The 23,553-nt window shown below is 42.8% G+C and overlaps 1 protein-coding gene across 2 annotated transcripts; it reads right to left on the bottom strand.

Moving 5' to 3' along the window:
* Positions 1-672: 672 nt before the first annotated feature.
* On the bottom strand, positions 673-21,181 carry LOC117147762 (glutamate receptor-interacting protein 2). Of its 2 annotated transcripts, none has more exons than XM_033314786.1 (10): positions 21,010-21,181; positions 8,884-9,003; positions 5,110-5,322; positions 4,835-5,028; positions 4,351-4,661; positions 4,115-4,278; positions 1,985-3,203; positions 1,724-1,926; positions 1,180-1,658; positions 673-1,118 (listed from the first exon to the last, which is right to left on the bottom strand). In XM_033314786.1, exons 1-10 carry the CDS (start codon positions 21,179-21,181, stop codon positions 1,017-1,019), a joined length of 3,177 nt encoding a protein of 1,058 aa, XP_033170677.1. In that variant the 3' UTR covers positions 673-1,016. The 2 variants fall into 2 exon arrangements, with proteins under 2 accessions (XP_033170677.1, XP_033170678.1); XM_033314787.1 differs by having other exon boundaries at positions 1,017-1,118; positions 4,835-5,025.
* Between the last annotated feature and the right edge of the window lie 2,372 nt (positions 21,182-23,553).

Below are 23,553 nucleotides of genomic sequence, written 5' to 3'. Positions count from 1 at the left end.
ATAACTGCTCCGTAGTACGATCTATAATTAGATCTTTCTGACTCAGGGGGTTTTACTTCCGTAAAGATTCAGCAGCTAATGCCCCGATTTCCGATAAGCATCGAACTTTGATTTCGAAAATTTATTCCGGTTCAAAAATCCACATGCATTGCAAATCAACACAGGTGTCTATTTGTTTTGATATTTCCCCACGACAGGGTCCAACGTCACAGCCACGCCCACTTGTCCCTAGCAAGTGTAAAAACATTTTGTTTACAACGGCTATTACATGTGGCGTATAGATTACACCGAAAGGCTAATTGAAAACGGAACACACAGTGCAGAATATGGAGAATATTGAATAACAATCGCCGCAATCGCTCTCAATGACATAACCCCCAAGGGGATTATGGTTTACATAGATCAGTGCCAGATCGGGGGTCTATAGCTTTACAGGGTACAAAGTATAAAGTACGCGCAGAATGTTAAACGGTCAAGAGGCATGGAAATTACAAAAGGATTTTATATTGATGAGAAACGGAGCTCAAAACCCACAAGGCCACGCTTTAAAATATTATTATAGAGTAAATTCTATTTTCTAATGAATCAATCATTCTATTTCTATAAATCTAAATTTTGGCATACCCCTTCAAGAATGTAGGTCATGCAAGTATAAACACAGACAAGAGGCTGGAAATTTTCTAATCTTTGAAGGCAATGGAATTACTCATAGTTTTGATTGTTTAGTTTGGAACAAACTTTCGGTACGATTGTTTATTTGCTAGAAAACAAAGTTTAGCGTAGAATTAACGTAGAATTATGGCAGATCTATCTTAGAGAGGACATTATTTGGTTATGGCAGACTGTTTTGCTCCAATTGTCCTTGACGGTAGGGGTTTTTCTGTTTGTTTGTGTGCAGGTTTCGCTCGTTAAAGAATACAGGGATACATGTAGTATATAATATTATGGGCTAGCAATGGCACTTAGGATTAGCTTAGCATACAACTAGTTTAACATAAGGATCTCGGGCAAAAGCATCACTCAGAGCGCTGCATGATCATCTCGATTTTATCGCCAGCGGCTGCGATCAACGGAACAGTAAGACAGCAATCGAAGTCCTGCGTCTTCATCTCATTTACCTGAGGATAAATACAATATACATGTATAAAATGGTAAAGGTAAGCATAACTTCAGACCAACCTGCATGATCCGATCGAAGGGCTTCAGTAGACCGCACATATCGGCAGGACCTCCGCTGCGAATCCTGTTGATGAATACGCCTCGCTCGTAAAGTCCATCGGATACCGAGAATCCATAGTCATCGTACACCTTGTCCTTGTACAGGGTCACATGAAACACCCGGGGCTTTCCACTGCCCGAATTGCCATTGGCTGCTCCGCCACCGTTGACATTCCCGCTGCCCGACTCCTTGCTGGCCTCCGTATTCGCCGACGGACTCCGGGGCCGCCTTTGCACCTTGGCATAGATGGCCTGCGTCTGTGGCAGATGGCTGCCATTGGCTAGATCGTGGCTGCGCAGGATCTTCAGGTCGACCAGATCGCCGAGATTCTGCAGCAGACTGGTGGCATGCGAAAGGGGCATGCCCTGCACCGAGTGCTCATCGATGGCCAGCAGCTGGTCACCCACGTGGATCTGGCCATTCTTGTGGGCAATGCCACCTGTTTGTTATATTATAAATGTTTTAGTTTAAAATATTCATACTATTATTTGTAAGTAGACCTACCCTCTACGAGGCCACTGATCGTAATGGACTTGGTGATATCCTCGCTGCCGGCCAAAGTAATGCCGAGCAATCCTCCCTTGGGCTCCAAGCGCACCGTGAAGATGATCTGGTGCAGGCTGCTCCCGCTGCTCTTGCTGCTCGAACTGGCCGCCGATCCGTACACCTTGTTCTCCATGGGCGGAGGCAAGGCGGTGCAGTCGACACTGAAAAGAAATACTCATTCAGAAATTTTCATAACTTAAAAGCATGATGTGGACTCACCTGGCATAGCGATTGAGCTCGTATCCGGGATACATCTGCTCCTGCTCGTCCTCCTCCTCGGGCAACTCGGTGGTCAGACTCTGCGTATTGGGTGGGGCCACATATGATCGACTGTTGACCCCGGTGGACCAGCTGTTACCCGCCTGGGGACCTCCATTTGAGCCTGATCCAGACCGCAACTGCACGGACTGCAGACTGGCATCGTCCATGCTGGGCACTCGGAAGTAATCCGGTTGCGGAGTCCTCGACTTCAGGGACACGCAGTCAGCATACTTGCCCGCCGTCACATAGGCACTGCTGTAAAGATCGTGATCCGTGCTGGTGGACACACCCATGCCCATGCCCAAGTTGATGCCACTCGCCGGGCAATTGCTGTAAATCGGACTGGACATGGGCAGGAAGTCGGGCAGGACGATCCGCTTGATCGTCAGCGTGGTGAAGTCCGAGGAGCTGTGGCTGGGATTCTGCGATCTGCCCTCCTCCTTGAGCAGCGCGTCCACGTTGAAATGCTGCACTGGATGCTGGTCCACGGCCAGCAGAATGTCCCCGGATCGCAGGGAGCCACTGCGATGGGCAGGACTGCCCATTTTCACGTCTGAAATGACCAGACCACCATGACTGGAACCACTCACACTCAGACCCAGTCCACATTTGCCGGCCCTGAGCAATTTGACACTAAAGACACCACTGGCGGGCACCACGGCATCCGGCATATCGAACTCGATCTCCAGTTCCAGCCAGTTGGCCGGCGTTCCATTGCTCGCTCCATTGCGACTGGATCCCCCTTCGAGCAATTGCCTCATGGCCGCCGCATCCAAGCTGTACATCTTGTTAATGGCCACGATGCGATCTCCTGCCTGAATGCAGCCACTACGATCGGCCACCGAATCCGCCACAATTTGAGCAATGGCTACAGCACCCGATCCTCCAGATCCGGATCCCGATTCAGATAGGATGATGCCCGCTCCATGGCTACAATCGAGGAGAACGGGAAAGCTCTCCGCCCGGCAGAGGCCCAGACCCATTCCCAAGCTGCTGCTGCCATGGATGCCACCAGTACCAACCGATCCTCCCGTGGAACCTGGAGTGCCGCATGCCGGATTCTCCAGCGGCAGGGAACTTTTTCTCGCGAAACGCTGACGCTGGCGACCGGCCGTCGAGGATTTACGGGACTCCAGGGTGCTAAAGCTGTACTTGGGACTACCCAAGGCGGTATGACCTGAAAGAATTAGGTATAACGTCTCATGAATTACTTCTAGTTCCAAGGATTTATTAAGCATATATACAAGATTCATAAATCCCCCACTAAAAAGCGAGTGGGAGTGGTGCCTTCTCATCCGCTTCCTCCTCTCTTTCCATTTGGCTAAGTAATTTCCCCCTTGAATATCTGATACATTCAATCACACCTCCCACCCTGCCAACTTATGGAAGCTTTTAAGACCTTCTCCGATGGCTATGTTGGCCTTGTGCCGAAGACTCCACTCTGGCGACTGATCCGCAGCTTAGCCAGCTGCGTGTCCTCTCTGCCCAGACCACAATTTATGGCCTCCACTCTCCTCTGTTATTTTCTATTCCATTTGCTATTTCCGATTCGGATTCGATCGATTGTCAAAAAAAAGAGACTATTCCGTCTGTCGTCTTGGGGGAAACGATTTTGGACTGCGTCGCTGCGTGTTTGCTTAGCAAATGGAGGGAAAAACTTGGAAAAACAATTGATTGGCTGCAGCGAGGGTGGATTGAACGGTTCTTGGAAGAAAATATAAGATAAAATAAAGTGTAGAACTTAACTTATGAATGGGGACTATGCAAAATTGTGTTGTATACGCGCTATTCTATATAACACCTGTGTAAAATTCACACTTCAACATAAGTTTCTGACTTGTAACTTCATCTAGAACTCGTGGATCTCTCCTCGCTCCAAACTTTATAAGGCCTGGCGTCTCTATTGTTTCAGCCGACGCTGCTTTTGCTGTTCATTAGCCGTGACGCCCACATAGACCTTCGTCGCGCCGCTTGGGAGCCTGGCTAATTTGGCCTTGCAGATTTCGACTGGCAGATAGCCGAAAATAAAGGAGTGGGGGACGAAGATGCGGGGTTCCGGGGATCTTTCAAACCAAATCCAATACTCACCGCGACGGGCCAGCGCGTGAGCGGGCATGATCTGCATCTGCGTGTAGCCGCGACCCGTGCTGGTGTCCAAAATGGTCATCACCTCGTCGGGACTGAAGGCGGTATGCTCGATCATTGTGTCGTCGATGGAGAGCACCTGATCGCCAACGGATAAGGCGCCGCAACTGGATCACAAGCCAAAAACGAAAACGGGCACATGAGAATGGATTCTACAAAATCGGAGATAGACAGCCTACCGATCTGCAATGCTGGCGGGCAGGATACTGGCTATAAAGACGCCCGCCGATTCCTCGATCTTCTCACCGCTGGAAGGAGTACTGGAACCGGAACCGGAAGCGGGCACCGCCGCCGTATAGTTGCACAGCACCAGGCCCAACTTGTCGTTCATCGGTCGCTCGATCTCGATGAGCAGCGGTCCCATCGAGAACTCGACGCTCTGCACCACAGAAACATCGTACTCGATGGTCAGGTTGGTGTAGCCGGAAACATGACCGCCGCACTTGATGATCTGCTGCGCCTCCGCCAGCGTCTTGCCAATCAGTGAGACCTGAGTGGAAAAAATAGATTGAACATAAATACAACCTTCTAGACGATGTATTTCGAAACCTGTTCTAACGAAAATATTGAGTAGTAATATTTAAAAACTATTTTTGGGCTGGCAAATTTCTGGAGAAAGCCGAAGCGGAAACGGAAGTGTCACTCGAAATCGAAATCACTCACATTATCGACGCGCAGCAACCGATCGCCTGGCTTGATGCGACCGGTCTTATAGACTGGTCCATGGGGCCTCACATGGGTGACGATCAGCGGGTAGTCGGCGCCGCCCCTCAACGTCAGGCCCAGGCATCCGCTCTCCCGCTCCACGGTGATCTGCGCCAGCTTCGAGGTCACACAAAGGCTGTTCTGGGAAACTGCTGCGCCACCCGGAAAGGAAAATTATAAAAAAACAAAGAGTTTGTGGCTGTTGACCCCGATTTTCATATAGGTTAACCTACTGCATTCGGGCAGAGAGTACTCGATCTCCACAATGGCTGGACACGCATCCGATCCTCCAGCGCAGAGCATGTTCATCACCTTCTGGTTGCTCAAACCAATCGTCGATATGCCGTCGATCTGGTGGAGACGATCGCCGGGCGCCAGGAAGTCCGCCGCATGACCCACCGGATTTAGGGAGCCCACCACTGGCGGATACGACAGATCGTTGCGTTCTAGAGGATTTAAGATAAATATGCGTATTTATAATATGAGAAGATATCTTAAAGATGTAGATTTTTATACACTTGAGCACATAAAATAATACATTATATTTCCCAGTTACTTATGTTACTCAATCAAATAAATCTTAGATAGACAGACATCTGGTAACCCCGAAAGGCCTGCGAGATCAATCTCCCTAAGAGACCAACACCTTGGCGAATTAATTAGAGCTCCTCCCGATGACTGATGACTCTGGAGGTTGTATGTGGTAGCCCCCCTGATTCACTCCTGGGATCCACCAATTGGATTTCCTGTGGCGACTCTGTCAGCGACTCATCAGCCGACACACAGGAAAAACGCATGAAAATCGAGGGGGGAAAACTAGATACTCGTAGTGCGGCGCGTAAATAAAGAAATTGGGTAAAAAAATAGACGACGGCCAGTAGTTTGGGGCCAGCCGCAATGGGAGCGCTGCTGGCGAATTGCCAAAATAAAAAAATAAACTAACTAAAGAGCTAGCCGCCGAAAAATACAAAAAATAAAAAAATAAAAACAAAGTACAAGAAAAGAAAAATTGCAGGAAAAAAAAGGGGGGAGGGAAAACCGACGCGACGCTTTATGACAACACACATAGCTGGCTGGCGACCACGGAGAAGATGATAATGGTGCCGGCGGATCGGGATTGGGTTATATGGAGGCAATGCTTACGTCAGAGAGCACAAGGAGTACCCGTGGCCTAAGTCTAAGGTTAACCCCCAAAAAGAAAAAGACGACCCTTGCCCACTTCACTTCACGCCAAATCCCCAACGCGGCAGATTAGTCAAGAGTACAAAATCCGAATGGGTGGACTTTATATTCTGATTCAGACGAAATCAGTCACAGCCACAGCACCGGGTGTGCTAATAGGTGCTAGCTTGGATTAATGCTGCTAAGAACTATATAATTTACTATACACACACGGAATTTATCCTTACATTTGTTGTCAACTGTTTTCTTATCTTTTCGATTGTTTTAATGACATTAAAATATAGTAACTATAGTTATGAATGCTACTGTGCCTGCGTGTACATACTCATTATTATGTCTGGCATCGAAACCCTCCATCCGCCCCCTCAACTTGCCCCTGGGGGTGGGCTTCTCTGTAGATTGGAACGATGATTTATTTTGGCAGCAACAACAGCAGACGGAGACACGAATACGGACGAATACGACTATGAATACGGAGCAACGGCATTATCGACGGAGACGGAGACGCGTTCCGCATTCAAATCGAATGATTCGGGGCCGGCCCACTTTGTCTGGCGATCGGCGGAATATAGCTAAAGCAATACAGTTATATGGCATGGCCATAGACCAGGAGCCACCCCCAACTGTTGGCCATATCCGCCATCGCATCCCATCCCATCCCATTGCAGACAATATCACAGGGCAGCCCATCATGGACCCGACCCCATCGACAATACAATAAATCAGTGCTGAGCCCCGAAAATTAGTACAGCCGTCAGATATATATATACACGTCTATATTCTTTGGACAAAAAATAAACAAGGGAATGGAGAAATTTTTTTAATTTTTTTAATTATAATTACTGATATCAAGCTACTGGAAATTCGGTTAAAACATTGCTAATACTTTTTTTAAAAATATGAATGTACAAATTCAGCAAAAAAGGATTTTTATTGGTTTTTTGCCTATAAATCGGTCAAAATAAGTCTCATAATAAAAACAAACACTGTTTTGAGCAGCGGGCAACCTAAACTTCCGACCCAAATCCCAATCTGCAGTCTTATGAAAATTGTAATTTTTTTTTAATTTTTTGCATTTTTGGTAAGGGGTAACATCATCAAAATTTGCGAAAAATGGTCAAAATTTAAAGTATCTAGGCTGGTATACCAATCGATTGGAAATTAAGCTACGATTTCAACGAGGTATCACAATCTTGATTCTGCTAATTCTTCGCATTGTTATGGTTAAAAAACTGATTATAATTTTCTTAGAAATATGGATGTAAAAATTCAGCAAAAAAAAAATTGTTTTTATTCGTTTCTTGCCTATAACTCGGTCAAAATAAGTCTCACAATAAAAATAAATACTGTTTTGAGCAGCGGGCAACCTAAACTTTCGACCCAAATCCCAATCTGCAGACCTTTGAAAATTCAAATTTTTTTCAATTTTTTGCATTTTTGGTAAGGGGTAACATCATCAAAATTTGCGAAAAATGGTCAAAATTTAAAGTATCTAGGCTGGTATACCAATCGATTGGAAATTAAGCTACGATTTCAACGAGGTATGACATTCCTTATTTGGATGATTCTTCGCATTGTTATAGTTAAAAAACTGATTATAATTTTCTAAAAAATATGGATGTAAAAAATCAGCAAAAAAAATGTTTTTTATTGGTTTCTTTTTGCCTATAAATCGGTCAAAATAAGTCTCATAATAAAAACAAACACTGTTTTGAGCAGCGGGCAACCTAAACTTCCGACCCAAATCCCAATCTGCAGTCTTATGAAAATTGTAATTTTTTTTTAATTTTTTGCATTTTTGGTAAGGGGTAACATCATCAAAATTTGCGAAAAATGGTCAAAATTTAAAGTATCTAGGCTGGTATACCAATCGATTGGAAATTAAGCTACGATTTCAACGAGGTATGGCATTCCTTATTTGGATGATTCTTCGCATTGTTATAGTTAAAAAACTGATTATAATTTTCTAAAAAATATGGATGTAAAAAATCAGCAAAAAAAAATGTTTTTTATTGGTTTCTTTTTGCCTATAACTCGGTCAAAATAAGTCTCACAATAAAAATAAACACTGTTTTGAGCAGCGGGCAACCTAAACTTCCGACCCAAATCCCAATCTGCAGTCTTATGAAAATTGTAATTTTTTTTAATTTTTTGCATTTTTGGTAAGGGGTAACATCATCAAAATTTGCGAAAAATGGTCAAAATTTAAAGTATCTAGGCTGGTATACCAATCGATTGGAAATTAAGCTACGATTACAACGAGGTATGACATTCCGTATTTGGATAATTCTTTGCATTGTTATGGATAAAACACTAATTATTTTTTTCCGAAAATACTAACATGGAAATTTAGCAAAATATTAGTTTTTTTTAACTATAACCTGAACAAAATAAATCTCACAATAAAACAAAAACCCTTTCTCGGCAACGGACAACCTAAGCTTTCCTTAGGCGAATAATAAATTAATATACATTTGGTAGATATCTTTTTATACCTCGACTCAAATCTACAACTTCAGTTATCCCCTATTGGGAGATTTTCATGGATTATGCAATCATTATTATTAGCGACCCGCATAGTATGTGCTCTCAATTGATTTGATTGATCCACGGCTCAATTTGTGTCTAATATAATTATACAATCAATGCTGATTTACCATGACAGCTGTCAGAAGATTTCCCTTAGCCCAAGTACAAACGGGCATATATGTATGGATACTCTCCCCAAACCGCCATAAAGATATCGACTTACCCCAGGGATCCCCAACCCCTTCTCGTTCCACTTGAGATGCATTAGTGGACGTGGATGAGAGCCCCCTTCTCACCTGCGAATGTGATGGCCAAATGCAGGGCATTCCGTGGCAGAGTGATGGTGGCGTAGGTGGTTCCCCTTTCCGGTGCCAATCCGGAGTCCTCCGATTGCGCCGGACTCATCGCCCGGTCAACTGCAAGAAAAACAGAGAAGAGAAAAACTAGAATAAACACGGGGGATCACACATCAAAGGGGAGTCGTTCGTTCGTTGACCAACTTCTTGTGCATTTTTCCCTAATTTTTTCCGCCACACCAGAGATCAAAGGAGGCACTGCCTCCTCCAAGACCACCAATCCAAACCCACAACGTATCCAATTCGATTCGGAGAATTCCCAATACGAAATACAAATCGCGACCTTCGACGTCGCCAAAAAAGCTTCAATTAAAATTCCACCAGCGAATGAATCTCACTCGAGGAATTATAAAACCACAAAAACAGACATGTACAACGATATATTTATAAAAATGTGAACTCAATTAATCTTGTAGGATGCCCCCAAACATGTGGCACAATAACAAGTATAAGTGGCGGACCGCTCTGGAAAATTGGGAAATCAAATCGAATGGCTTGATAAAAGGCAAATGCCTGTAAAATGTACAAATTTTGCAATGAAAACCAAAAGCTTTATCAACTTGAGCCCACTCATGGTAATTAAAATATAGTAAATAAAATGGTCAGACAATGGTCTTACTTTTTGAAATTAAAAAACGATTTAATGATTTATCCCAGGCGTTATAAGACTATTATTTTCTGTAAAAAATAAAAAAATAAAATCAACTGATTAAGCGACTTATTCGCGATTGTTTGCAATGGAATCACAAAAGTTTCGGGTGCCAGAAGAACGATTATCTACTGTACCGCATACAATGTATGTATGTAGCACTCCCCCTTATTTTCCACCCATCTCCCATTTGCCACCCCTACTTCATTCATCTTTTCTCTTTTTGTTTCTTTTTTTTTTGATGTGTGCTTGTGTGTGGCAACACTTTTTGTTTTTCTTTTGGGGACCATGCGGCGTATACGCGATGTGCTACAATTACGCCGTGTGTGCGTAACGAGTGAATTTCCCTCACGCACACGCTGGCAAAAAAAAAAAATGCCGAAAAAAAACATACCAAAAATTAAAACTAAAAAGAAAAATATAAAAAAACAGAATAGAATAAGAACACACGTGGCAACGTTTGACGCAAGCGGACGCGACTTTTATTTTCGAACGCTTCAATGGCGCATAAAGTTTTTCTTAATGCGCCCGCCCGACTATGAAAAGCAGCAACAATAATTAGGCAAAAGCAGCCAAAAGAAAATGGAAAAACGGAAAAACTAACAGGGGCGGTGAGCTGCTAAAAAAACGTAACGTTTCGCTTCATTTGACCGACACACACACGAAATTCTCACATATAGAGAGCTGATTCGCTATAATTTATTTTCATTTAATTCGTTTTCTTTGCTTTTCGGCCGTGCTGCTTCTTCGGCTCGAAAAGGTGTGCCAATTTGCTTTAGTTGCACCTTTGGCCACACTCAAAACAATTTCTATGTTTTTCCCATTTTTCAGTAGAATAAATCTTAATTTTATTTAATTTCGTATAACTAATGCATATGATCAATGAAAAGTGACACCTTCTATGTTTTCCCATCAGGTGAAAAATTTGTCTGCTTATCTCTCACCTTTATCCTACCCCCTCGTTTTCCTTTCTCCCTTTATTCCGTCTCCGCTTTGATTCGCATTCGCTTTGAAGTGTTCACATTTCTCTCTGCGGCCAGTGTGTTTTTTGGATGCGCTTTTCATTTGCTATTTTTACATGGGCGCTTTTCATTTTCATTTTGATTTCCACTGGTAGGCAAAAGCGCTATTAGTTATTTCGATTTTTTTTTTTTTGTGGCTAGCTTTGATTTTCCACGGTGCTTCGCTTTTTGTTTTTTCTGTTTTTTGACATAATTCATTGGAGCCGTTGGGGCCGGCGAGCGGAAATTATATATACGCCCGGTTTCATAAATAAATGTAATCAGAATTAAGCGAAAAGCGGGAAAAACAAGGCGAACACGAGATGCCCTGGAAGTGCTCGACATTTTCCCGTCTCGGAAAATTTGGGGGGGAAAACAAGTCGAAATGAGCCAAGCGCTAAATGAAATCGAAAAGAGCCCATAAAATAGCCAACTAATGTGATGGAGTGCGTATGGATTTATGAAATACTATATACATGTGCTGGAAAAACATATGGAGGTATATATACATATATGTATATATATATGTGTTCCGATTTGATTCCGGAACTGATTTACACATTCCTCAAATTCAACTTTGAATGTTAACAAGTGGGAGAAAAGCTCTGGATTAGGGGAAATTTATTTATTAGTGAGGGAAATGTATTTGAAAATAAAGCAATCGATAACAAAGTCACCGATGATAACGCCCTATGAAATAGTCGATAAAGACGATACTTTTCGATGTGCAAATGCTTAAAATCTCGGCCACTTAACTAATTTCGCTAACGTGACAACTGCCAAGGATAATTGACATATAAGTAGCATAATTTACTTTATGGCTCCGCAGCTATTAAGTGTTTCCGGGAGAAAACCGGCGACAGGGAAAGTGTCATAACATTAGGCCCAAATTAACTTATGGATGCCGTCTAATTCACATTGCCATTTGCAGTTCCGTTCTGGAGAAGATGAAATGGATTTGGATCTATGGGATCCCTGGCATCTCCAGATTGCTGCTGGGGCAGTTAAAGCTATTTTTGACTTTTCCCCGCCTGTCGTGCGTTTGTTTTTATGGCCACTCGCGGAAAAGTTGCTCGCAAATTTATCGGCGACAGTTGCCAATTCCTTCTCTAGCGGAAATTGCGCTCATCCGAAAAAGATGCAAGGGGGGTTCGGTGGGGGAGAAAGCGACGGGGGAGTGGCGATGCCACCCATTCTATGGACTACTTCCTGAAGTCATCCTGTCGAGGCAATTAGACAGAGCACAGATAGTGCTACCAGTAGATTGAAATAGACCCCAGGCGATGATACCCCAAACTGAAGATCGGCGTTGGAAAATTGCACAAGTGCCGATCCAGACAGACAGCTCCTCCATCGCTGGGGGTCGTCAACGTCAGGGCTTCCCAGCTCAAGTACCCCCACCCAGCCTCCACTCGCGATAATGTTGTCTTCTGGAATGGTTCATTTGCCTGATGGAATTCGTCGGCGAATTGCCACATTTGCTTGCAAAATAGACACCATTCAAGGGAAATCTGCCCAGCGTGATCTGTTCATTAGAGTGGAGAGAATGGGGTAAACTGACATTTCAAACTCTAGGAATCTCAAAGCATTTCAGATCATGAGCTTCTTCTGGCACACTTTAGCAGGAAATAGTTTTAAAATATGTAGTATAGTTTATCTTTATAACTATCTCTTTCGATATCTTCATCAGTCTTCTTCAATCGAAGCGTTCTAGTTGATTGAGTTGTTCCTGAAGATAGAAACTACACGTATGTATATCCAATTGACAGGTGCTGGAAGATCCCCCTTCGATGTGGATGTGGGCCAAAAGAGTCGACTAATTGACTGATTGAGTGTGTGAATGTCCAACTGACTGACTGTGCGATGTGCGATGGATTGATTGACATGCCAATCTATTGGCAACTTGACGCTCTGTTATTGTTTGCATTTAGCGGCGCTTTTCTCCACGCAATTTCCAGTTTATTTTTCTGGCCACATAAAAAATGGAATGGCTGTATTCGGTTGAGAGTGTTCGTGTTGCAAAAGGGGGGACATCACTGTGGTGAAAGGGGGTCAGAGGGCTAAGGGAACCTGGGGGGCAGAACCTGAAACTGCGCAGTTTTTACGTTCGAGTAAGTGCCCATGTATCCATTAACCCACAAAATGCAAACTGGGTCTGCACTACAAACAAGAAATTGACTTGAAACGTACATATATTTTCCACCATGCAACTTCGGACAATATTATTTGTTGAAAACTTACTTTTCAATTATTATTTGAACTATTTAATGATATTCATTCAATGTCATTTTTTAAAACTGAGCTGTTGTGTACTTCAAATTTGCCTTCCCAAGTGCGGATGACGTTTTCATTAATGGACACGCAGTTCAGGGCGTGAAAATGCGAGAATGTCAAAAATTTCACAATGGAATCTATTTAGCACAAGGCTTCCCTTTTCACCACAAATCGTATATCGTATATATATGTTTCCCCGCACATTTTCCTCCTTGGCGAAGACAACAAGAAAAACCAATTATTGCAAATGAACTCGAGTGTGGTTCCGCAAAAATGTCAACATCTGATAAAGCCGCAACAAAAGCGAATTTCCGAGGACAGCCCTCCATGGGCGTCGGCTGCAAGGGGGTTTCGGGGGAAGGGGGGATTGGGAAGGGGTGGGGTCAGGCCGTGCAGCCAAAGTGCAACAGCCGCAACGAACTCAACTTAAATGAACCGAACTTGGCGCAAAAAAAGGGCGACCCTTGCTTAAAAAAAAAAAGCAAGGGGAAAACTCAAGGAGCCAGAGGGGGGTGGGGGTGGAGAGCGCAGGAAGACAGACCCACTCACATTGGCAGCCACTCCATTGAGATCCTCGGGTATTTAGCAAAACGCTGACATTCATTTGCCGACTGAGCCACCATAATAAATGTATAATAATTTGTGAAGCAGAATAACCGAAGCAAATCAGCAAGTCAGGGATGTTGCAACAAGGGGAAGTATATTGATTAAATCTACACTTTTTTTTTTGGGCGATCACCTGGACTTCTGAATGTGCTGCTACTAAGACACACAATGTTTCGCATTCGAGGCCGTTCCCTGTAGAACCTGCCACACCCAAGGACCCAGATCCCTGGGTGCAATGTGAGCTGTATCCCTGGGACGGCAGTAAAGTCGCACATCGTAACAAATGTGGCTGTCGCTGCTCCTCCAGCTCGACGTGCCTCCTCCTTTTGCAGTGCGAAAAAAGCACCCTTTACGCGAAAGTATTTCAAGGCGCAGATGATGTTGCAGCTCAAAGGGGCAGAGTTGCAGGGGCGTGGAGCCGCCACCAAGTCGCGTTGCAGTCGAGGAACTTTGCATCAAAATTGATTTACGACCATTTCGGTATTTTTTTTATGCCTGTTCGAAGGGGTAGGAACAGTGGGTAAAAGCAGAAAGTACACTCAAAAAAATCTAGAGGCAACTTAATAACTATTAACTTAAGTATAACTTATATTAGTAACATGATATGTATTTGTTAGCAAATGCCCGATAACATATCGAATTTCTCTCAGTGCATATAGACTCATAATTTCGTACAGCACATTTCATTTCAGCAAATGAAGAAAGAACATTTGACAATTCAGCAGCACTTCTCAATATGCGACACTCGCCATGTGCGACACTTTCCCCCTCCCAAGTGTCCACTTAGCCCCAGCAAACCAGTTGCCCAATACTCCGACTCCTATCGGTAAGGGGCCCCAGATTTATGCCCCAAAATGTTAATTACCCGTAACCGATCCCCGGCCGCACTGGCAACTCACGCACAGAACCAAGCAATCTTCCATTGATGATAAGACGGGGTATTCTGTTGCACATACACTATCCGAAATGAAAATAGGTTCGCTTTTGGATAGCTCTATTGAGATTTTACCGTTGACAAAGCCGCCGCGATAACACTTCGGTTTTTTGTTTCTTTTTTTTTGAACAGGAGCCGGGGTTTTGGTACTTCACGCAGAAAGTGATTGGGAAAAAACAAATATCGTTAAATTTGTTTCGGGGAGGATGCATACAAATTTGTAGCTCGAAATTCAATTAAAGGGCCACCAGTAAAAAGATATTTATTCATAGGATGAGATATGCGAGTGTGTAGGAATGGGGGAGGGCAAATGCTGGCGGTTATGAGATGAAATGAAGTGTTATGCCGCCCATAATGAGACTGTGACCGATCACTGGATAGCCGGAATCCAATTTCCCAATTTCCCGAAACGGAAAGTGAATTTCCCATGAAGTGAACACAGCATCATCAACATTCAACAGGGAGTTTAATCGTACTTGCGACTCATTAAAGTAATTCGATCGTTATGAAATTTGATTGATGGCACGATAAGGGAGTTATCTGTTGAAAAGTAACACTTTATTAAAGGGTTGCTGATTGGTGGTGGTAAATATTTATAAGAACCTTTAATGTTGTATGATGGTAGAATTTAAGAAAATGCCACATATTAGGCAAACATAAGAGACCACAAATATTTGCACACACACACAATTGAGACGGGTGAGGAAAATGCTTTAGCAGTTGTGGTAAGTGGAAAAGTTGGAAAGTTGCTCGGGCGGTGGGTGGTAGACAGACAAATAATTATGGCAACTGCAGTGCAAGTGCAACAGAGAGGGAAGCCTAATGAGACAGAGACGGGCGAGCGGTTGTCATCCAACAGCAGACTTTACAAATTAATCCAAAATGCAAGTTGTAGACGCGACAAAAGGAGCAAAACACAAACAATAACAACAACAAATTATATTAAACGTGTGCTGAACACAGTGGCGTAGGTGGGGTTTTCTAAGGGAGGGGAGGGGTTCACCTAAGGTGCCAACTAGATAAATATTTCACTGTTTTCTATAATGAAAGTCATACCAATTTCGGAGGGGTTGCTGAACCCCCTATAAAACCCCTGGCACACGCCCATGGCTCCATGACTGTTGTTGTTTTTATTTTCAGTATTTGTTGCTATTTTTACACTGCGCTGCACCATCAGCCGTTGAAATTGTGACATTTTCCCTCACTACGCATATTTTCTGGTTGCAGCGGAAAATGGGAAAATGGCTGGGGAAATGGAGTAGGCTGGCAGGAAAAGCGGCGAAAAGGGGCCGCGGATCGTGCGCATTGTGGACCGTCTCACACAAAGGACAGCGTCTGTTCGGCGGCTCTACAAAATAAATGTATTTTCAATTCCAAAGTGAACTTCCAAGCTATGCGATTTGCATTTTAGTCAATAAAAACATTATATGAAACTATAGAGAAAAGCTGTTTCCTCGAAATTTTCTAAAAAATATATTTGCAAACTCTATTGTTCTTTCAAATTCTCAATCTTTAACGGTGGTTCGCGTTTGGGAACCTTTACTGTAGATATCAGTTTGTGTATGTAAAATGTGTGATTCCCCTGCTGTCTGCATCTCCATTTCTCATTTTCTCCCCCTTCCCCTTTCTCTTTCACTGTCTCGACTTAAGTTTGCTGCCGAGTGACGTCGTTGTGGCAGATTTCGCGGCAGCAATAGGAAAATTAAACAAAAATAAATGGCAGCAAAATGTTTGCAACATGCCAATGCAACAACAACAACAGGACCATAAGCAATTTGTTTACAACAACAAATAGAAGGAGACCACACAAAGGAAAAGTGACCATAAAATTGGTTCGAAATTGGTTCTGGGTAGGCACAAAGTAATTGTCAAAAATAGGCGAAAATTAAAAAAACTTCAAAAGGAGAGTGCCCGAAAGTATGAATATATTTTTGCAGCAAATTGCTAGAATATATGCTAAAGCCATTAAAAATGTAATATACAAGTTGGAGAAAGGAAACTTTTGCTTGAGGAAATTGGAAAGTTACACGATGCATTTGGAAGTCAAAGGAAAGTAATTACATATATGCTTACTCTGAAGTACTGTATAAATATCACTCATCAAAAAATAAGTTGATTTCTACAAATTGCGCATTAACTTGCAAAGCTTTCATTTGAATTCAAATATCCCCATTAAATCAGTTGACTACAGTGAACCCTGGGTGTTGTGCTTCCATCTACCAACTGGAGTTCAACGGAAGTGCAGTGAACTTTTATACAGTTATTGTGGCGGAACTTTGCTTTTGAGTTATCAGTTGGCAGCAGCTGCTGCCATTCCATTCCACTCCAATTCCAGCCCACAACCCAACCCATTCCATTCCATCCCACTGTAGCTATTGTGCCCATACGGCCCACTGTGCACGGTGGGGCTGGAAAAGAGGTAACAGGCACAAATGTCATTTGCCTGGAGCGCGCTTTGTTTACGTGCTGCTTCTTCGTCGTCGCTTCCGTTTGATTTGGCAGCTTTATGATATGGGGGCCCTAAAGGATTTTCACGCCTCCCAAAACAAAAGAAGCACTCTTCTTTGGCACTCGAAAACAAAACACTCAAAGCTCAGTGGCGTAGGCTGAGTTTGTTATAGGAGGGATCTTCAAAAACTTCATATCAATTCATACTTAGATTGCGCCTATCCTAGCCTTTTAAATTATTTCTACTTTTATTTTAAGCTTGAATTTAGTGGTACTTTAACACTACTATTAATCCCATTGGGGGTTTAAGTCAGGGGGGTTTTATTACCCCTCCCCCCCTTGTGCACTCCTCTCTGATAAACAGCACCAACTGTTGAACATACTGAGGAATCCCACTCGTTTCGTTTTTAATTGCGTCAAATTGTTGAGTTCCCTTCGACGCTCCGCGGACCCCCTTCCCCAGCGCCCATGTCCGTGCCGTTGTTGTTGTTGCCTTTTTGTTTACACTCGATGGCCGCAATGTGGCGAAAAATAAACACACACTCGCACACGGGCACACACGCGGAGAAAACTCTTACGCACATGGCATGAAAATTGGAAAAGTGGGAAAAGGTGGGGGGGAATGCCCAAAAACAAATGGGGAAGTGCAGCTGGACGGGTGGCAAGGAGGAGGGGCACAAAGCAGGGAAGTGACGCGACAATCTTACACTGAGAAAAAGTAGTCCCAAGACCCTGCAAATATAATTCACTTAAAATGTTTTTCGAAACTCTACAACTCTTATATTCCTTAACTTAAGCACAATAAATAGGGTACTCATACTTTTCATATTCTTCGAAGTTAGCCCTGTAAATTTTTTCATGTGTAGGGACACAAATTTGAATATTTACCCAAATAGGCATAGACTTCTTGTCGTCGACAACAATGCAATGAGTTAACCCGCTCCTTTTCTCTGACGCCCTTAAACCATCCACTCAATTCCCCAAACTCCCCACTTTCCCCCCATTGCATTCATCACATATCACCCAATTCCTTGGAGTACAAATAGTAAAATAGACCGGGAATTATGGAAATCCCTGGATGAGCGAACCTACTCCCAATTTTTATTGTTGCTGCATGGCATGAATTCCCCGAAGGGGGGGGTGCTTAAAATCGGAAGGAGCGATGTGGGCCCCCAGGGAGTAAAATAAACCCATCAACAGCAATGAAATGTCACCAACGATTCGGAAATTGCAGCAAAACAGAAGCATACACAAAGAAAAACTTAAAACTGATACTTAAACCATAAAAAGGACTTAAAATAATTCTAAAACGATTGAAAAGTTGTGAACAACACTTGGAATTAAAAACTCCCCTCGATCGTAAAAAAGAAAAATGCACATACCCTCAATAAATGGTTAAATCACAATTGCTTTCAAATCAGTTGTAAAATTCGAACACTTCAATTTATTGTTAATAAAAACGTAACAAAGGCAAAACACAAATAGATAGGATAGTATCCGACCCATTTTCATTTGGCATTTTACTTGTCTTTCAAGCATTTATTCAATGTAGCTCATAAAAAAATCGACATATCCATTGAAAAATCGCATAAAATCTGAGAAAAGAACACACATGGTAGATGTAAAAGACAGAGGGAATTATCCACTATCAATTCATTCCCGATTTTTGTCATTGGACATTATGTAATAATCATCAAAATTCCATAAATTTAATCGCCTCATAAGTTCGACACATTTTCCATGTCAGACGTGATCTTTTTTCGATTCGACCATCACAAAAAAGATGAAACTCTGACCTCAATTGCATTTTTGTATCATTTATTTATCACCGTGAAAATGTATCAATTTATTGCTTACACAAATGTCATTTAATAGGAAAAAATGTTTAAGATGTTTTAGCATTTAATAAATTTCATTTGGAGACCCATTATTCCTAAAATGGATGCATTTTTATAACATTTTTTTAATGTTTTTCGGTATTATTTTACCGAAATAATCCTTGGGAAGCCCTGCAAATTTAGATCGTATTCCCATCGCCTGCCTGTCAACACTGACAGTATAATCTGTTGATCTATTATATCATTTCGACATTTTTCGAGTAGTTCCAACTCTTTTTACGATTTCCAATGTTTTGTCGTTGATTTTATGGGCACTTAATGTGCCATAAAAGTGGACAAGAGAGCGAGGGGTTCTTTTTTCGATTCCAATTGGGGGGAGTTGTCATCTGTTTGATTTTGGGTCCGATGTTTTTGGTCTGTTCGGTGCATTGACATTGAACACCTTTCGATATTCTCAGGCCTTTGTTTGCATTCGGGGGAGTCAAATGAGCAGTCAAATCAATCGCTGCAGTTGTTGTTTCTGCTCTTGTAGCTGTCATTACTGTGTAAACAAGTGACATCTGGTCATCCTCCCCCCTTTTTGATCCCCCTCCTCGGATGAGTGCACGCCTCTGTTTGCCTTTGGATAGGCAACCATCCACAGCCACCAATTGCAGATGCATCTACATGCATACGTGCGTGCCTTTAGGTTTACACAGGGGGTCGAAACAATAGGAGATCAAATGTTATGTGTCAACAGGGAAATAAATCTCGAAAGGCCTTCAAGATCCAACTATACACTTGAAAACTAAACAAGACCAATTTTAATGAAGCCTTAAGCTAAACTTCTTCAAGCTGCTATTATCTTGACCACTGCTGTACGACTTCATCTAGTCATTTGGCATCAATGGGCGATTGTCTGGCCCAGTAAGCGCATCCACACCGACCAACTGCCACCAGCAGAAGCTGCATTCTGGCCAGGCACTTGGCCTTATCTACCAGATACAATCTGTGGCATTCCGCGCAAGAAAATTAAGCAATGAAAAGGGGCAACAGCAACAGCAATGGCAACAGTTGGAGCAACAACAATGCGGAGCATCAGAAATATTTAATTAAATGCTTAATTACGCTTGCCATGCCATAAATTCATCAAATGCAATTTAAGCCCGCGCACACGAACAGATGCAGATACTTTTGTATCTCCTGCGCTTCTCTACTTCACCCATAGCACATCGGTATCTGGTTTCCTTCTCTTCTGGCCTTTTCATTCATTGGAAAGTTCAACTGCAGTTGCAATTGGAGTTGGGCCATCGTTTTACCCCGCTAATGCCTTAACTGGCATAAATCCCAGCCGCCTTTTTCATCGCATCCATCCTGGCGGCACTTTTAGATCATTAATCCGCGAAAGATCAGCGGAAAAGCTGAAAACAAAAACAGAACAGCGTTCGCGGAACGGCTTTTAAGATCCTCAAAAAGGGGAGTCCTATCTAGATCTACACTTTTGATAGGTCAAAGTTGAAACAGTAGCCATGGAGGTTGGAGAATCTGATACTCTTTTCTTCCAAGCTGATTTATTATAGGTACACCAAATTCTCGGTATTCCTCTTTGAGATTGCGCAATCCATTCAATTAGGTCTTCAATTGATGGGAAATGCATCTGATCATCTGCTTATCTGATCAGCTCCAATTAGCCATGATATATAGCGATATAGCAGCGAACCGTTGAACTTCACTGATTTGGCAATCCAATTCGATTGCCATTCGATGGCCGGGTAATCCATCAAACTGCCTGCTGATCCTATTAAGCCAATCGCTGGGTAATCAAGGGTCAGGTCACCCAGCTCCATGGGGGCTTCTTTATTTCTTTGATACTACTCGTACATCTTGGGGAAGGGGCGTTGCAATTGACAAATTTCGAGCGATCGGAAAATGAAAACGAAATGCGAGCAATTACTTTCAATTGAAAATGTCAAACATTGTCTTGGCCCACAAGCACACACTGAGCGAAAACAATCTTTTCAACAGCACTTGGATGCTTGAATACTTGGATATATAGAGATGCAAATACACCGTCGGATATTTGTATACAAATCTATATCTAAAGTCGAGCACTTGAGGGCCAAACGCAAGCACCTTGGGCGGAAATGCGATAACCCTGAGCGGGCGGGGAAAAGGCGGAAAGTCGGCAAGTCGAAAAGGCGGAAAAGCGGAAAATGGGAGCGCACATGTTGGGCGCTTTTAGATGATTTTCGGCTGGCTATCTGCTGAGGAAGGAAGTGGGTTGGGGGAAATGGGAAAATTCGAAAATTCGAAGATTGGGAAAGCCCCATCACTTACCGGATAACATGGGCGCCAAGGCGGTGTCCGTTGGCGGATGATGGTGTCCATTGAAGGAGTTGTTGTGCGAGTCCTGTTGCTGTTGTTGCTGCTGCTGTTGGTCCTGCTTTAGGGCGGCCGATTTTCCGGGCACACAGCCACCAATGGGCTTCTTCGATTTCCACAGTTTCATCTTGAGTTTTCTTTTCTCGAACTTCTCCCCAAATGGGAAAACGCAGCGATCTCTACGATTTTTCAACACTCATGGCAAATTTGGCATTTTCACAAACAAAAAAAAAAAACTGTATATTTAAAAAAAAAAAAAAGTATAGGAAATTTAAAAACGAATTCGGTTTCCAATCGAAATCGGGAAATTCGAAGACAATTTGGAAATTCAACGGCTGCGGCGGCGACGGCGACTGCGATGCGACTGAACCTGACGATGCGCGCACGTCCGCGGAGCACGGCCAAAAGTTGCACAATGAGCGATCTTGCCGCCAGTACTAGAGGTGGCAGAATAATCGATGTAACATCGATAGTATCGATGCTGCGGAACATTTTTAATACCTTCGATGTTGTTTTGTTATTGAAGCCTTTAATGCAAATGAGTTTATATTAAATTTAAATTTGAAGAAAATAGTTAATCGAAAGTTTATGTATAACGCGTATTAAATGTCTGTATGTTTATATATGTACATAAATAAGTAACAATAAAATATATTTGTATGTTTTTAATTTTCATATTTATTAATACGAATGCACGCAAAAAGCACAGCAAGAGTAATATTTTTCGTTTATTTTTCGATAGTCAATGTTCTCGCCATAAAACATCGAAAACATCGACGGTGGAAAGCATCGCTGTTTTTCCAGCTCTAGCTGCGTGACTCACTAGCTAGGAGAAAAGGAAGAGAAGAAGGAGAGCGAGAGTGGCGCGTAAGCGGTGCGCTTTTTGGGGAGTTTTGCTACTGGAGAAAGAGTTTTCTCTCGCTCTCACTCTCTTCCTCTCTCTGGCAGAAGAGTGTCCCATTGGGGAGGCACTCAAATCACAGACCGCCACTCCAAAAGCGCCGTTATGAGCCCGCTGATGAGCCGCAGGCATGACAATCAGCTGCTTCTGTTAACCGTTAAGCGGTAGTCCGAAATGGTTAATGGTTTAGTGTGTTGGGGAAGGGGTGACTTGGGTTTTGGCCTGTGACCCCAAACGCCAAACAACGAACGCAGAAAAAAATGCTCCCAAAACGGGTGTCGCGAATTTGCTAATTAGTCACGAAAAGCGCGACGGCAACTGCTCGAAATGGTCAACAGAAACAGGACACAACAAAAAACGAAATGAAATGAACCAAATTGGCAGCACGCAACCAGTGGGCACATCTGCTGAAGCCAACAGCTGGTATTAGCCATGCACTAAGGCAACTACAAGTGGTACAAACTCAAAGGGCAGATATTATAATTAATTAAGATATAATTCAATAGCACTCATAAAAAATTCCCAGTTATTATTCAGGAAAGTTACATTTTGAAAGTTTAAAACCGCAAAGCCACTTTTGTTCTACAAAATCTTAAGTTCACCTCAATTTAACATCTGATTGTATGTTTTGTTATTATTATTTATTTTGCAATTGTATTGGTTACACCGGAATGTTGTTTGCATAACATGTCAATGCTGCGATCAATCAGATTTTGGGCAAAGTAAATATTTCAGCGGGTGTTCGCACCAGATGCCCCAAAATCCTGACACCGAGGGCAATGACATGAATACCATTTTCCTCTCGTACACCTATTAATACATATTTATATGTGCCTTAAATCCGCTTTAACTGCAAGTACAAATGTGGCCACCTTTTAGGTTAAAGCTGCGGATTTATGGGTGACTGGGTAAGGCCCATTCCGCCCCCAAATTATTTCACATATGTATGTACATACCTACATATACATATATTTATTTTTATGCGATTCCCTCTTCCGTGTTAAATGCTTTCTTCCTTTCTATCTTTTTTTTTTTTTTTGAGGCGCGAGGTTTAATGTCTTTAATGACCTCGACTAATGATCGAAGCTGATTGATTCAGCAGAAACGTCGAAGACACTCTCCAAGTTTGTCTGCCTTATTTTTAGATCCCCAGCCTTATATGCCCCATTCCCCACTGCCCAACCCCCTACGAAAAATTTAATTCCCAGTCCAAGGTGTCACTGCTGCTGGCGGAGAAAGCAGGACGGAGAGACGCGGATTGACTGACGAGTGCCGAGAAAATCGGGGAAAACTAATGCGACACATGGGAAAATGCTCGTTGAGCGCACAAATGGAATCACTTTCCGTTGCCTACATTCAGGCTGCGAGCCCAAATCCGAAAACCAGGAACTATTAAAATATATTTCACTCTATATATAGTAACTCTGATTATTCCACTGTACCGATATAACAACCACTGTGCGATGAGTTTTTGTCTTTTGCGCGCTTTCTGTCATTCACAGCATTCCTATTCAATTTACTGTTATAGTAGAGCTCTCTACGAAGTAGAGATTGGTTTACAGTTACGAACAAGGGAAGTGGCACACCAAAAGTAAACT

The sequence above is a fragment of the Drosophila mauritiana genome, chromosome X (genome assembly GCF_004382145.1).
Source record: "Drosophila mauritiana strain mau12 chromosome X, ASM438214v1, whole genome shotgun sequence".
Taxonomy (NCBI): Eukaryota; Metazoa; Arthropoda; class Insecta; order Diptera; family Drosophilidae; genus Drosophila; species Drosophila mauritiana.
The sequence above is the reverse complement of the archived record's forward strand: the minus strand, read 5'-3'. Positions and strand labels throughout refer to the sequence as shown.

Bases quoted from the DNA above. Each gene is read 5' to 3' on its own strand.
- LOC117147762 (XM_033314786.1), bottom strand. From the start codon at position 21,181: ATGAAACTGTGGAAATCGAAGAAGCCCATTGGTGGCTGTGTGCCCGGA. The intron at 5,323-8,883 runs GTGAGAAGGGGG...TAAATCCTCTAG, and splicing joins TTTGGCCATCACATTCGCAG to AACGCAACGATCTGTCGTAT. The intron at 1,927-1,984 runs GTGAGTCCACAT...ATTTCTTTTCAG, and splicing joins GAGCTCAATCGCTATGCCAG to TGTCGACTGCACCGCCTTGC.